This window comes from Erythrolamprus reginae, chromosome Z (genome assembly GCF_031021105.1).
Source record: "Erythrolamprus reginae isolate rEryReg1 chromosome Z, rEryReg1.hap1, whole genome shotgun sequence".
Taxonomy (NCBI): domain Eukaryota; kingdom Metazoa; phylum Chordata; class Lepidosauria; order Squamata; family Dipsadidae; genus Erythrolamprus; species Erythrolamprus reginae.
This window is the reverse complement of record NC_091963.1, coordinates 118,008,081-118,024,484: the sequence shown is the minus strand read 5'-3', so window position 1 is coordinate 118,024,484 and position 16,404 is coordinate 118,008,081. Positions and strand designations below refer to the sequence as shown.

Below are 16,404 nucleotides of genomic sequence, written 5' to 3'. Positions count from 1 at the left end.
GAGCGACACTGATAAGGTTGTACATCAAGGTCTTAACAGTTCACTTGAATGATGATGATCATTCAAGCCACTCCTACCCAGTCACATGACCAATAAGCCATGCCCACAAAATAAACCACACCCACAGTGTGGCAGTAAAAATTTTGGCTGCCCATTACTGTGTATACTTCAATGTTGAGAATCTTAGTAATGGCTATGCTATCTGGGGAATTCTGGGGTTTTAAGTGTATAATCTAGAAATTGCAAAATTTTTCTTTATAGTACTATATTTTCAAACTATAGCTTGCTAATGTTGACTTTTTGTCACACTAGCAATTATGATGTCTTCTTGATTTAGAGTAGCCAAACTAGTCATCCTTAGCCTACTCTTATCTTGGCCTAGTAGAGTACAATTTTCAGAACTTGCATTCAGTGGAGCACATTTGGAAGATGCTTCATTATCAAATAGGTAACATTATCATTGTCAGGTGGTAGGGAAAGCGAGTGAAATGCTTGGCTGCATAGCTAGAGGAATAACAAGCAGGAAGAGGGAGATTGTGATTCGGCTGTATAGAGCACTAGTGAGACCACATTTGGAATACTATGTTCAGTTCTGGAGACCTCACCTACAAAAAGATATTGACAAAATTGAACAGGTCCAAAGACGAGCTACAAGAATGGTGAAAGGTCTTAAGCATAAAACATATCAGGAAAGACTTAATGAACTCAATCTGTATAGTCTGAAGGACAGAAGGGAAAGGGGGAATATGGTCAAAATATTTAAATATGTTAAAGGGTTAAATAAGGTTCAGGAGGAAAGTGTTTTTAATAGGAAAGTGAACACAAGAACAAGGGGGCACAATCTGAGGTTAGTAGGTGGAAAGATCAGAAGCAACATGAGAAAATATTATTTTATTCAAAGAGTAGTAGAAGCTTGGAACAAACTTCCAGCAGACGTGGTTGTTAAATCCACAGTAACTGAATTTAAACATACCTGGGATAAACATATATTCATCCTAAGATAAGATAAAAGTAGTATAAGGGCAGACTAGATGGACCATAGGTCTTTTTTTCTGCTGTCAATCTTCTATGTTTCTATTGTTTCAAATATCAGATTTCAAATATCAAATTTAAAGCTTTTTCTGTATTCCATACATTGGCTGAGTGGAAAGTAATATTTATAGGCAGATATATGCCAATTTTCAAAATCCAAACTCTGTTCAATATCCTCTTGAATATCCTGTTGAACAGGAGTGCTGATTTACTATTTTCTTATCAAATACTTAGGGGCAAGGGCTTGGCAGTAGAAGCAAACAAGGACTTTAATAGCCAGCATCAACACCCTAATCAACATCTAAACATACAACAGGCACCGTATAAATACCACACACAGAATAGCACAGAGCACACATTCTGCTAGAAAGACACTCCCTGAAGATGACCTTTTTTTTAAAAAAAAAAATTATTTTGTCAAGTACGTATTGGTAGTATACAAAGATATAACAATGTTTATATACATGATATTGGTACTAATAATAGAGAAACACTAGGATAGGGATGATAAGCCTGCTGGTGAACTTATACACGCCCCTTACTGACCTCTTAGGAATCGGGTGAGGTCAACAATGGATAGTCTAAGGGTAAAGTTTTGCAGTTTAGGTAATGATATTGGAGAGTCAGGTAGTGAGTTCCATGCATTAACTACCGGTACTTGGTTGCTAAAGTCATATTTCCTATAGTCGAGTTTGGAGTGGGTTACTTTGAGTTTGTATCTGTTGTATGCTCTTGTATTGTGGTTGAAGCTGAAATAGTCATTGACAGGGAGGACATTATAGCAATGATTTTATGGGCTATGCTTTAAGATGACATAGTTCTAAGCTTTCAAAGCCTAGGATTTCAAGTCTGGTTGCATAGGATATTCTGTTGTGTATGGAGGAGTGGAGGACTCTTCTCATAAAGTATCTCTGGATGTTTTTTAATGTATTCCTGTCCGAAATGAGGTGTGGGTTCCAGACAGATGAATATAATATAAGTATAAAAATATATCCCATCTAGAATATAAGTACGAAAGCTCAGAAGACAAAACTGCTGATCTCAGTGACCAACCTCGATTGGATCCTGCAACATTATCCTGGGACACGTGTATTTGCTTTCATGTTGAATATACCATTGTATCAGATGTAATTATCATGTCAATAGTCATAGATCATGGTTGAGCATTATAAAAATTGGGTCCAACACTTTCCCTGGGCTTGAATGCAAAGAAAAAATTGGGAATTTCAACTTGCACTTCAGACTAATAGCACTTAGCACTTTGTCATTTGAACCTTAAATACAAGTTAATTATTACTGTGCTTTGTTGAAACAAGCCAACTTCAGAACTTGTAGCTTTATAGAGTTGGCCATTTCAGATAGTCCATTTTGGAGTGAGTAGTATATAAATGCAACAAATAAAATAAATAAATAAAGGATTACAGTAATCCCTTGCTACAGTAATCCCTTTCGTGGATTCGCTACTTCGCAGGTTTTTCCAAACGGGGCTTAGATACATTAAATCCATTTTAAAAATTTAAATCAATTAAAAATTCATAAAATTCTTCTACAGTACTACTGTACTCTGTTAAAGAAACTGGTAGGATATCACATGCAGTTCCAGCTGAGAAACATTATAGAATGACTGCTTAATGCAAAGGGAGGGTTTTAAAAGTCCAAATACTTGTTAAAAAATATCTTTCCTCTACTTCGTAGAAATTCATTTTTCACGGGTGGTCTTAGAACCCATCCCCCACAACAACCGAAGGATCACTGTACTGTGCTCTGTCAGGTTCAGATTACATTGTAAATTTTCTATTCCTTTAACAAAGAGGTTTTCAATTCTTCTTTCTGATTGTATGATAATAAGAATAAACCAGCAGGTGCATGGAGAGATGATTAACCCCAGTTTATCACTATTGCTGGCTGTCCCATTAATGTTCCAAAACTTAGTTCAGTGTTCCTCAAACTTTCCAGCTCAATGGACCAGTGGAGATGGCAGTGATAGGATGGTTTCATGTGTGCGAATGCTACTTTCACAAATACAACTGCCTGTGCATGGGCCAAACATCCGTGCGCTCTCCAACACTTTCACAGCCTGGTTCCAAATGGGCTGTGGCCCAAGAAAGGGCTACAGACCGGATATTTGTGGACTCCTGACTTAGTTGACTACTTGTCAGATTTTTGTGGCGAATTCAGAAGAGATAGATTCATTGTGACATAGGGGAAGGTTTGGTAGGGAAGGTTTGCCTATTTGCCGATGAATCTAAAGTGTGCAATAGGGTTGATATTCCTGGAGGGGTCTGTAATATGGTAAATGATTTAGCTTTACTAGATAAATGGTCAAAGCAATGGAAACTGCAGTTTAATGTTTCCAAATGTAAAATAATGCACTTGGGGAAAAGGAATCCTCAATCTGAGTATTGCATTGGCAGTTCTGTGTTAGCAAAAACTTCAGAAGAGAAGGATTTAGGGGTAGTGATTTCTGACAGTCTCAAAATGGGTGAGCAGTGTGGTCGGGTGGTAGGAAAAGCAAGTAGGATGCTTGGCTGCATAGCTAGAGGTATAACAAGCAGGAAGAGGGAGATTATGATCCCCTTATATAGAGCGCTGGTGAGACCACATTTGGAATACTGTGTTCAGTTCTGGAGACCTCACCTACAAAAAGATATTGACAAAATTGAACGGGTCCAAAGACGGGCTACAAGAATGGTGGAAGGTCTTAAGCATAAAACGTATCAGGAAAGACTTAATGAACTCAATCTGTATAGTCTGGAGGACAGAAGGAAAAGGGGGGACATGATCGAAACATTTAAATATCTTAAAGGATTAAATAAGGTTCAGGAGGGAAGTGTTTTTAATAGGAAAGTGAACACAAGAACAAGGGGACACAATCTGAAGTTAGTTGGGGGAAAGATCAAAAGCAACAGGAGAAAATATTATTTTACTGAAAGAGTAGTAGATCCTTGGAACAAACTTCCAGCAGACGTGGTTGGTAAATCCACAGTAACTGAATTTAAACATGCCTGGGATAAACATATATCCATTGTAAGATAAAATACAGGAAATAGTATAAGGGCAGACTAGATGGACCAGGAGGTCTTTTTCTGCCGTCAGTCTGCTATGTTTTTATGTTTCTATGTGTAAGCCACAAGCAAGGTCTCCATTGAGATCTTGACTGATTGTCCCTAAACTCTACCAGGGGACTTTGGCCTGAAAAGTTGGGAAGTGAAACCAGCATAAATGGAACACTCCCAATATAGCAGTCTGAAATGATTAGCAAAGAAGCAAACTACTATAAATCCCAGATTGTTTTGCATGAATCAGGTCAGTTTGAGCGGAATTTTCTGAGGTTTCCAGAATGCTTTCTGCTTATTTCGATTTTATTTATCCTGTTTTAATAGGTTGATAATTCACTTATAATATAATGGATAAATAAAGTAAGTTTCAGAAAACATAGCAGGTGGCTTCCATTCCAGTAACTCTTTATTAAACAAGACACAGTTTAACATAAAATGTGTCATTGGATTACTCTTCCTAGTGGAAAATGTACAAACCTCCAACCTGTATCTGACTAGATAAGCTGCTATATTGGGAATTTTCCATTCATGCCTATGTCACTCCTCTATCTCCCCTTCAAAATTTTATGTTTTTACCAACTGGTGTTTTTGAAGACACACTATTTTACTAAAAAAGGATATTCCCAGTCATTCTTCCCCAGCCAGTATGGAGTTTTATATCAATATAATCTGGTAAGAACGAGACAAAGGATTTTTTTTTCTAAGGACAGAGACTGACAAATTACAGTATTTTTCAGAGTATAATCTGAACCCAGTGATGGGTTCTAAATCCCATCGTTATTGGTTCGTGCGCATGCTTGCGCGGAAGTGTCCAGGGTGGGTGGGTGGAGCCTCCCGCCACTGCTACCGATTCGTAGAACCATACCACACCAATAGCAACCCACCGCTCCAGAGTATAAGGCGCACACAATGGGGAGGAAGAAAACAAAATAAAATCTGTCTCTGCCCACCAGCATCCATTGGTATTCATCTGGCTAGCCACCTTGCAGAAAACAGCCTGGCCAACTTCAACACATTATTGCAGACTGATTCAGCATGAGCAGCTAATTGACAGTTGGATTAGTCTCCTGGAAAACCCTCAATCAACCATTCCAGGCTGTGAGGATCTCCACATTGCCACCGAATGCTGTCTCCACTCATCACGTTTTTGGCCTCCAGACATCCGTTTTTGGCCTCCACACGTCACATTTTTGGCTGGTTCCAGATGGCGGGAGCCAGCCAAAAATGCCATTTGCAAAGGCCCAAAATAGGGTATCTGGAGGCGAAAAATGTGACAAGTAGAGGAAGGGATTGGCAATGATGAGCTATGGTGATCCCCTCAAACTGGGTCTAAAATGGACCAAGTATAGCCCAAAAATGCGGTGTGGAGGGCAAAAAAACCCCAGTGGGTGGGGCTTCGGCAATATTCAATGTATAAGATGCACCACAATTTTCACCCATTTTGGGGGGGTGCATCTTATACACTGAAAAGTATGGTAACTAACTCTGACTCCTTTAATGCCAACTTTCCAGGCCACTTTAGTCTCCAGGGAGATTCCAGTGTATGCAAATATGGATTTGAATACACTCTGATTGGCCCCCAGAGAGCTAAATGCATCCAATAAAAATTATTGGAAGCTAGTTTATTGGTTTACTTTAATTCCATTCTGATGTTAATATTTGTAAGGTTAATGTTTTTAAGCTACCCAGTCACCTCAGGAAGAGATGGGTGACACACAAATCTAAGAAAGAAAGATAGATAAGATAGATAAGATGGATGGATGGATGGACTGATAGACAGACAAGACAGACAAACACAAATTCATTGTGGGACATTATCTTTGTGAGTATGATTAAAATAGTAACAATTATCTTATTGGTTGCTTTGTAGTATTCAATTTTATGTTTTTAACTTAGTAAGAGTTATTTTCTATTAATCTGTTCTCCAAAGCAAGGGTTAGCAATCATACTGCTGGTCAATAAATAAAAATATTTAAGACATTTAAATTATAATAAATTATTGGTTAGCAACATGACATTTCCCATGATTTTTTGCCGATGAATATTGGTTTAATTATGGAACTCATGAATAGCACTGTGCCAGTAGTAACATTAGACTTTTGTGACAATAGAGGTTATGGTTCCTGCACCAATATATAAGTTAATTTAAGAATGTTTGGATGATTATGTATTCTGTATGACTATTAGGATCATTATATTTTCCATTTAAATTTTAATTGACTTGTCAGATCTCAACTGAATTGTCATATTACTGCTATTTTTGTATACTAATGAGCCTTGTCTATCGGAGATAATGATTTATGCATCCAAGGAAATGAGCTGTAGTTCAAGGAACAATAAATCTAATAGTTTTTAAGGCACAGCTACATAAACAGAACTAATAAGCCCCATGCAACATGTTTCTTGACCCCCATTTTTCTGTGGGTCTTGACTCTGAAATGCAGCACAGCAAAAAAACCAAGTGTGAGACATAAAACAGATTTTAGAATAGATCTAAAATAATAAAAAAGAAAATAAACCCTCTCGTCCAATTGAATGTTATGGATTCATTTGATCAATCAACCAACCAATCAATTTTTATAACAATTCTTATTGCAAGCCACCCAGAATTGCTTTGCAGAATAAAGATGGGAAGCATATAAATATAAATAAAAAAATCAATAGATAATACTGTTGATGCCTCTAGCCACTTTGATGTAGTGATTAAGTTGCTTAACAAACCAGAATCCTATGAGCTCTAGGCCTGCCTTAGGCATGAAAACCAGCTGGGTGACTTTGGGCAGTAATTCTCTCTCAGCTCAACCTACTTCATAAGGTTGTTGTTGTGGGAAAAACAGAAAGCAGGTATCCATATATGTGTGTGTGTGTGTGTGTGTGTATGTATGTATGTATGTATGTGTATATATATATATATATATATATATATATATATATATATATATGTTTTCGTAGATTTTCACGGGTACAGGTATGACGGTCTTGGTATATTCGGGTTTCTTCCCGTGTAGGATTTGGAAATTTCTGGCGACGTTTCGATGAGGTCTCACTCATCATCTTCAGGCTGGTGTTTCTGTCCTTTTTCTCAGGCGAAGACTGCGAGACCTGAGCTGCATTCCTTCTATAAATACTGGTGGCTGGGTGTGGTTTGATGGCTCAGTAATTGCCTGCTGTGTAGAAACTTCCTGGTGAGTCAGAGGGGTAACAATTGGGGTCGTTGATGTAGCTGAGGTATGCTGGTTAGTTAATGGTTGTAGATTAGGCGTGATGTCCTGTGTAGTTAGAACTTGTAGGCTGCTTGATTGCTTTACAATGTGTGTCCTGAGTCTGGTTTCTGTGGCTGGGATATGTTTGAGGGCTGGTTTCCAGATGTCTGGTAAGCGAGAGGTATCATCCCGCTTGTTCATATTTTGGGGATGTTTTTCTATCTCGATCGCTTCCATGATTATTCTTTTGCTGTAGTGTTCTGTTTTGGAAATTAATTTGGTACTGTCAAAATCAATTTCATGTCCTGTGGTTTTGAAGTGTTGGAAAAGGGAGGAGGTTTTTTCTTTTTTCTTTAATGCATTCTTATGTTCTGCAACACGTGCATTAACTCTCCTGTTTGTTTGTCCAATATATGTGGCTGGGCAGATTTTACATGGTATTTGATAAACTCCCTGGTTTTCAAGTTGGATATTGTCTTTTGGGTTTCTTAGGATGTTGGCTATTTTTTTATCTGTACCAAAGGCTGTCTTTATGTTGTGTCTGCGGAGAATTTTACTGATTTTATCTGTGGTGCCCTTGATGTAAGGGAGGAGGGCGATGCCATTGTCCTGTTCTGTGTCTTGGTTCTTGGGGGGTGTCTCTTTTTGGATTAAGTTGTTGATTGCCTCTCTTTGGAATCCATTGGAAATTAATACATTTGTGAGACTGTGTAATTCAGGTTCCAGGTGGTCTTTGCCGACAAAGACCACCTGGAACCTGAATTACACAGTCTCACAAATGTATTAATTTCCAATGGATTCCAAAGAGAGGCAATCAACAACTTAATCCAAAAAGAGACACCCCCCAAGAACCAAGACACAGAACAGGACAATGGCATCGCCCTCCTCCCTTACATCAAGGGCACCACAGATAAAATCAGTAAAATTCTCCGCAGACACAACATAAAGACAGCCTTTGGTACAGATAAAAAAATAGCCAACATCCTAAGAAACCCAAAAGACAATATCCAACTTGAAAACCAGGGAGTTTATCAAATACCATGTAAAATCTGCCCAGCCACATATATTGGACAAACAAACAGGAGAGTTAATGCACGTGTTGCAGAACATAAGAATGCATTAAAGAAAAAAGAAAAAACCTCCTCCCTTTTCCAACACTTCAAAACCACAGGACATGAAATTGATTTTGACAGTACCAAATTAATTTCCAAAACAGAACACTACAGCAAAAGAATAATCATGGAAGCGATCGAGATAGAAAAACATCCCCAAAATATGAACAAGCGGGATGATACCTCTCGCTTACCAGACATCTGGAAACCAGCCCTCAAACATATCCCAGCCACAGAAACCAGACTCAGGACACACATTGTAAAGCAATCAAGCAGCCTACAAGTTCTAACTACACAGGACATCACGCCTAATCTACAACCATTAACTAACCAGCATACCTCAGCTACATCAACGACCCCAATTGTTACCCCTCTGACTCACCAGGAAGTTTCTACACAGCAGGCAATTACTGAGCCATCAAACCACACCCAGCCACCAGTATTTATAGAAGGAATGCAGCTCAGGTCTCGCAGTCTTCGCCTGAGAAAAAGGACAGAAACACCAGCCTGAAGATGATGAGTGAGACCTCATCGAAACGTCGCCAGAAATTTCCAAATCCTACACGGGAAGAAACCCGAATATACCAAGACCGTCATATATATATATATATATATATATATATATATATATATATATTGCTGCATTACTGCTTTACTGCATACAAACATTTCCATAATTTATATTATTATGTCTTTCTAGACAACCTCTATTCAATTCAACATCTTTATTCTATTAATGAAATTATCAATCTATATTCATATTTCTTTCTCATTCCCCTCCTACTTTCTCCATTGCTTCCATCTTCCTTCTATACCCTCTCTCCTTCCTTTCTTCCTTCCTCTCTCTAACCCACCTCTATCTCTCTCTATCTACTTCCTCTCTCTCCCTCTAAACCTTCCCTTGAATTATTTTAAATCCATTAAACTTTTCTACTAACCAGACTGATAATATTACAAGCAACTGTGTTCTCTTTGCTGATAATGTTAAACTACTTAATACCACCGACAATGGTGCTACCCTTCAGAAGGACCTTGATCATTTAGCTGAATGGTTTAACAACTGGCAACTTCAAAACTCAACCAACAAATGCTCTGTCTTACACATTGATAAAAGAATCAGAATACTACATACTTGGAAGTAATGAACTCATAGCTGACTCTCACTCTGTCAAAGACTTTGGAGTACTCATATCCAATGATCTAAGTGCCAGAGCTCACTGTAACAACATTGCCAAAAAAGCACTAAGAGTTACAAATCTAATCTTACGTAGCTTTTTCTCCAGAAACACTGAACTGCTTACAGAGCTTACAAAACATTTGTCAGACCAATACTCAAATACAGCTCACCTGTATGGAACCCACATTGCATAACTGACATTGACACAATTGAGAGAGTCCAGAAATACTTCACTCTTCCTCTCGAAACAAACTACCTTACTCCTCCAAACTTCAAATACTACAGTTAGACAATTTACAACTATGTTGCCTCAGAACTGATTTAACTGTTGTTCATAAGATTATACACGTCCTTCCTGTTAGTGACTACTTCACCTTCAACAACAGCAACACAAGACCACATAACAGATACAAACTAAATGTAAATCGCTCCAAACTTGACTGCAGAAAATATGACTTCAGCAACAGAGTGATCAATGCCTGGAACTCACTACCTGACTCTGTTGTTTCTTCCCCTAACCCCAAGATTTTCAACCTTAAATTATCTACTCTCCCCTTTTCTAAGAGGTCTGTAAGGGGCATGCATAAACGCACTAATGTGCCTACCGTCCCTCTGACCTATTATCCTTTTTATCACTTCTTTATACTTTCTTATGTTAATACAAACTATAATTCTATACTTGTTTGACAAATATAATAAATAAAATAAATAAAATTTTAAAAAATATTACTAACTTATTATATTCTTATAGTATCCCATCTCTGTATATGTTTTTTTTCCTTTTTGAAGTATTCGTTATCATTATCTTTTAATTATGGTATACACTTTTATTCTAATATCACCCTTTTCTTACATTCTAATTTTGTGACATTTCTTTATCACTCTTAATTTAAATAAAATAAAAAAAACTTTTTTCAAAAAAAGAAAGAAAGCAGGTAATTGCTACCAAAGGATTCTGGTTAACACGGAACCTTGATTTTTTTCAACATTGCTAGGAACACACACAACTATTCCATGTTGAGTATTAGTTATAAAGAACATGGAAATTCTTTTGAAATGTGCATTTTTGTAGACATGAGATATATTTCTTTAGTGCCTTCATGTACAGGCAGGACAACTATGAAGCTGGTGCTTGATTTGTATTTATAGGTTGAACAACTCATTAAGTTGCAGCAATACAATATCTTATGCACTTTCATATTTGCCAGGAAAACTGTTTCATAATTCCCGTGTATAATCATATGGATGGTGAAAGTTTAACTCTCACACATTTACAACTCATGAAAATGGATAAGACTACATTATCAAGGCAAATATTCCAGTCTGAATAGTTATAGTAATTTGTACAATTTACATACCTATTACATTCAACAATATAATTTACTCTATATTCTAGATAGTTTTCAGCACCTGGATGGAGAAAGAATGCCCCCTTGTGGATTTGTATTTATTTACTGAAATAGAGAAATTGTTTGCTTTTTAAAAAAAAAAATGTCAGTTTTTTTTAACCAAACAATAACATAGCTGACTTTCAAACATTTGTGAGTTTATTACAGACTGAATACTGTAGTTATTGACTGTTGCAGGTTTTCTTTTCTTATAAGATGGTGCCCTCTAGTGTACCTTTTATGGGTTGCAAGTATTAGATTCAAGTCAGGATTCCTGAGACATCACTTCCCATGGGATCGATCATAGTAGTAGCAATTTCCTTGTGTCCTAAAATAGAGATGTGGTCAGCACTTAGTCTTCTTGAACAGCTGACAAACCATGCTGCTGATCCTCCCCAATATTATTTTAATTTTCTACATGTCTCTGAATTATTGTCATTTGGGGGCAGTGTATATTTAATATTTATTTACTTTATTTACTTTATTTGTTTATTTATTTATTTGACGTTCATTCGGAAACAGACTCAGAGTGGCTAATAAGTGGGATAAATACAACAATACTAAAATACAATCAAAATACATAGTAAAATCAGTAATATAATAAAACAATAGAACAATATCCTAAAAAGAACTATACATGCACAGCAGTCAACTTAATTCCAGGCCTGACAGAAAAGCCAGGTCTTAACGGCTTTCTGAAAGACCAGTAAGGTGGAGATAGTGCAAATCTCTGGGGCAGTTGATTTCAAAGTGTCAGAGCCACCACATAGAAGGCTCTTCCCCCAAAATTGCTTGGTGGACGGGACCTGGAGAAGACCGACTCTGTGGGCCCTTCCTGGCCACAGCGAGGTATGAGGAAGTAGGCGATCCCCAAAAATAGTCTGACCCTGAGCCATTTAGGGCCTTAAAGGTAATAACCAACACCTTGAATTGCATTCAGAGACTGACTGGCAACCAATGCAGTTCAGTAAAGATGGAGTAATACAGGCATACCTTGGCAGGCCCATAATTGCATGCACCGCTGCATTTTGCACCAGCTGAAGTATCTGAATGCTCTTCAAGGGTAGCCCCATGTAGAACGCATTGCAATAGTCAAGATTTTAAAAATAGTTGCCAATAGAGAAATTCCCTGAGGATGGGCTCCAGCACGAGTCCAAAAACTCGGAAAACCTCTGATCCTTGTGACCATTCCAGAGTAGATCCTGCAATATTATCCTGGCACATCTACATTTGCCTCCATTCGTGAAAGGTAGTTGGGTCCAGGAGCCCCAAATAGCATCACCACAGGCAAATAATCCCATGTCAAGACTTAGTTTGCTGTTTTGGAGCTAACGCTGGTTGTCTTTAGCAGCCAGGAAGGCATTATATCATGGGTACAATAGAACATGTTTCATTCCTCATTTTATTAATGGTGCTGTCAGGTGCAGTGGTGGGATTCAAATTTTTTTTACTACCTGTTTTGTGGGCCTAGGTTGGTAGGCGTGGCATGGTGTGGCTTGGTGGGCATAGCAGAGAAAGGATACTGTAAAATCTCCATCCCCACTCCACTCCAAGGGAAGGATACTGTAAAATCCCCATTTCTTCCCAATCAGCTGGAGCTCGGGAGGCTTTAGTCTCCCTCTTTCTCTGGACCCTGGATGTCGTATTTTGAACAGTGGGAATCAGGCTTACTTCTGTTCCTGGAGGGCCTGGATCAATGAAACAGCAGTTGACCAGCAGTGTCAGTAGGGAATGTATCCAGGATAGCGAGAGAAATATCCTCTGCAAATCCTATCGTTCAACTTACGAACCGTTATTGACGCTGTCAAATGTTCAGGTCGATCCAGGCTCAGGCTTTGGCTGAGAGATGTGAGGCCACATACGGTCCTTCTTTCCTGCGTTATCTGTTTCCTCTTGCCTTGCCAACAATCACCAGCTGGGTGAGGTGGCAGGTGAAGGGGTGGTTTGACAGAATGCTGAACTCATAGGTCTGGCCATCTCTTAAAATGATTTAAAACAAAAAATAAAAACCAGCAGTTCCTGCTTCAACTCAGAGTCTAGGCCAGTGATGGTGAACCTTTTTTTCCTCAGGTGCTGAAAGAGCATGGGCGTGCTCTATCACACATGTGCGAGTGCTCACACCCATAATTCAATGCCTGGGGAGGGCAGAAACAGCTCCCCCTGCTTCCCGGAGGCCCTCTGGAGGCAGGAAATGGCCTGTTCCCCAACTTCTGGTGGGCCCAGTTGGCTTGTGTTTCACCATCCCTAGGCTCCAAAGGCGTCCCTGGAGCTGGGGGAGGGTAAAAATTCCCGCCCCATCCCCCTGGAGGCTCTCTGGAAGCCAAAAACGCCCTCCCAGAGCCTCTGTGCAAGTCAAAAATCAGCTAGCCAGCACACACACGCATACTGGAGCTGAGCTAGGGCAACAGCTCGTGTGCCAGCAGATATGGCTTCATGTGCCATTTGTGGCACCCCTGCCATAGGTTCGCCATCACTGCAATTGGGATAGGCAACTAGGAGAGCAAAAATTTAGGCTGTTTTAGTTTCACTATCTCACACCAAGGACAAGACACTTTAAGCAAAGGGCCCAAAGACATTTACAGAAGATACGGATTACCTTCTACAACAGAAAACAATAAAAGTGACTTTTGTTTTGTTATGTTTTGTTGGATACTCAAAAGCTTTTGGTACTATCAAGCAAGTCATTTAGAGTCAGACAACATGAGAATAATTAATTGACTGATTAATTAATTAATGTTATTATATTAACATTATTCTCCTATTTTGGTATTCCTTTTAGAAACTGTTTTGGGAGAAGTATACAAGAGGAGAACCAAGTAAGTAAGGCTACAAAAAGGGTACAAAATAACAAAGAAAATGGAATGTTCTATATATTTGTGTTTTCTGTTGCACATTATCCTTCTTGAATCAAGTGTAACCTCTTTAGGTAACTAATAACTTGTAGGGACTTCTAAAATCACTATTGTGTTTATAATAGTAACAAGGCTGGGCATTCTGCCCCTTCAGCGTTAGTTAGGTGACAAAAGACTTTCCAGTTTCCTGAGGCAATGTTGCCCCCCACATCCCTCCATGTAATAAGATTTTTGCTGCCCCATTATTGATTCTCATCCTGCTTCTGCTGTCTTTGCTTCAAGTCATTACAGCCTCCTGCCTTCCTTTCGAAGAAATGAATTACAAGGCCTAAAAATTTTTGTCGTATTGGTTGGACCTTGGCAATTCTAATACAGTGGTACCTCTACTTACGAACTTAATTCGTTCTGTGACCAGGTTCTTAAGTGGAAAAGTTTGTAAGAAGAAGCAATTTTTCCCATAGGAATCAATCTAAAAGCAAATAATGTGTGTGATTGGGGAAACCACAGGGAGGGTGGAGGCCCTGTTTCCTCCCAGGAGATTCCTAGAGAGGCCCCACGGAGGATTCTCCCTGCCTCTTCCGGTTACAGTTTCAGAGGCTCGGCTTTGTAAGTGGAAAATGGTTCTTGAGAAGAGGCCAAAAAATCTTGAATAACCGGTTCTTATCTAGAAAAGTTCGTAAGTAGAGCAGTGTTCCCTCTAATTTTTTTGGGGGGTGGGCAGAAAAGTATAGTGTCTGAGCGGCAGTCCCTTCGGGACTGGGCGGCACAGAAATATTAAATGAATGAATGAATGAATGAATAAACAAACAAATAAATAAATAAATAACCCACCCTGTTTTGCCTCAGAGAATTTCAAAATAAAATACTGTACTGTGTGTCTATAACAGTGAGCTCATAATAGGGCAACTCTATCAATATCAAAATGCCACTTAAATAGTTGAGCTAGTTTCAAACTAGATTTTGATTTTCTTTCTCTCTTCCTTACTCCCATTCTTTTTCTTTTTCTTTTCCCTTCCTCTCTTTTTTCTATCTGTTTCTCTCTCTTCCTCTCTTCCTCTCTCTCTCCTTCCCTCTCACTCTTTCCCTCTCGGCTTCTGGGCAGGTTTGAAAAACTCTGAGTTGATGATGATTTTTAAGTGAGCGATTGCTCACTGCTCATCTTAGAGGGAACTATGAAGTAGAGGCGTTCTTAGGTAGAGATACCACTGTAGTTGTTTGGTTGGCTGAGGAATTTTGGGAGTTGAAAGTTATAAATCTTAAAGATGCAACTTTGGAGACGCCTGTACTAAAGCCCTGTTAGTCCTTACAGTTAGTCCAGACAAGAAATGCAACTTCTAATACGAACTCTATCTTTATTGTAAGGCCATATTAACAAAATCTTGCACAACAATTTCTCCCCTTCTCCCTATTACCCTCCAGAGAACTACTGAAGACTCCTTCTGAAATTATTTTCATGCCTCTTCTTCTTCTGTGGGCTGAGAAATCTTTTACATGCAGGTGTCTGCAGCTTTTCTTCCTATCTCCCAAGGTTATTCCCAGATACCATTAAAAGCTGCTATTGGATAGTGGCAGCTTAAGCAGGAATACTTTGCTTTAACTCTGATGTTTAAGTCATTCGCCATCATGGTTTAAGGACAAGATAAATCCAGCATCATAGGAACAAGAAGCACAAAAATGTTGCCACAGGTGTTTGTACTTGATTAGATGCTAATGTGGAAATATATTATATTTTATATAACTATATATATAAGATGGCTTTATTGTAGTGTCTCCTAGCATCACCCAACCATTGCTATGCTCAGAAATATAAACAATAAAAAAGAGGCTTTATATTGCTACAACAATGGCTGGGTAATACAATAAATTACAAGTTGGGAAGTAGCCTCAGTAGAATGAAAATTCCATGGGTCAGTGCCTCTACCCTCCGTTCTCCAAATGCCCCTGGGTGGGATATTTAGCCTCGCAAGACATGAAAAAGTAATTCTGTTCTAAGGACAGTACAGTATTCTACTGTAATGGGGAAACACCTTGCTCTATCACACCTTTTCCTTTCTACAAAGATGTGCTTATCCAACTTTCTCCTGCTTAATCAAGTAATTCATCCTATAACTCTATGTTGATATATGTAATTTGTTCTCTACCTCATTGCATACCATATATTTATACCAAATCAACCAATTCAGACTGTAATTAAATGCAAGAGGGGCACCAATGTGACAGATAATAACTTTTGGAGGAATTCTCAATGATTATCATTATTGCTTATGATTAAGTTATGCTTATGATTGGCAGGTAACATTTTGATGATTGTGGATTACACATTTTTTAAACAAGACATTCATAGTAGCTGAGCCAAGATTCTACATTTCTTCAGGCTGCTTCCTTTCCTTTTTAAAAAACAAGTTTAAATATATTTTACGATATATATTCCAGTTTCCATGTATTTCCCAGACCAGACCAAGAAAATCAGAATTGCTGATTCTCAACACTGGTGCACCTAGTCATGTGCACCTACCAGAATACCTCTGGAACTGCCTTCTACCACACGAATCCCAGCGGCCAATAAGGTCCCACAGAGTTG

The 16,404-nt window shown here is 38.6% G+C and overlaps 1 protein-coding gene across 2 annotated transcripts in view; it reads left to right on the top strand.

Moving 5' to 3' along the window:
* Window positions 1-16,404, top strand: part of PRRG2 (proline rich and Gla domain 2) — a 46,292-nt gene that overhangs the window by 20,107 nt on the left and 9,781 nt on the right. For both annotated transcript variants that reach the window (XM_070729929.1, XM_070729928.1), the window contains exon 4: window positions 13,751-13,787. In XM_070729929.1, the coding sequence (XP_070586030.1) occupies window positions 13,751-13,787 (37 nt within the window). The remainder of the gene's footprint in view (window positions 1-13,750; window positions 13,788-16,404) is intronic.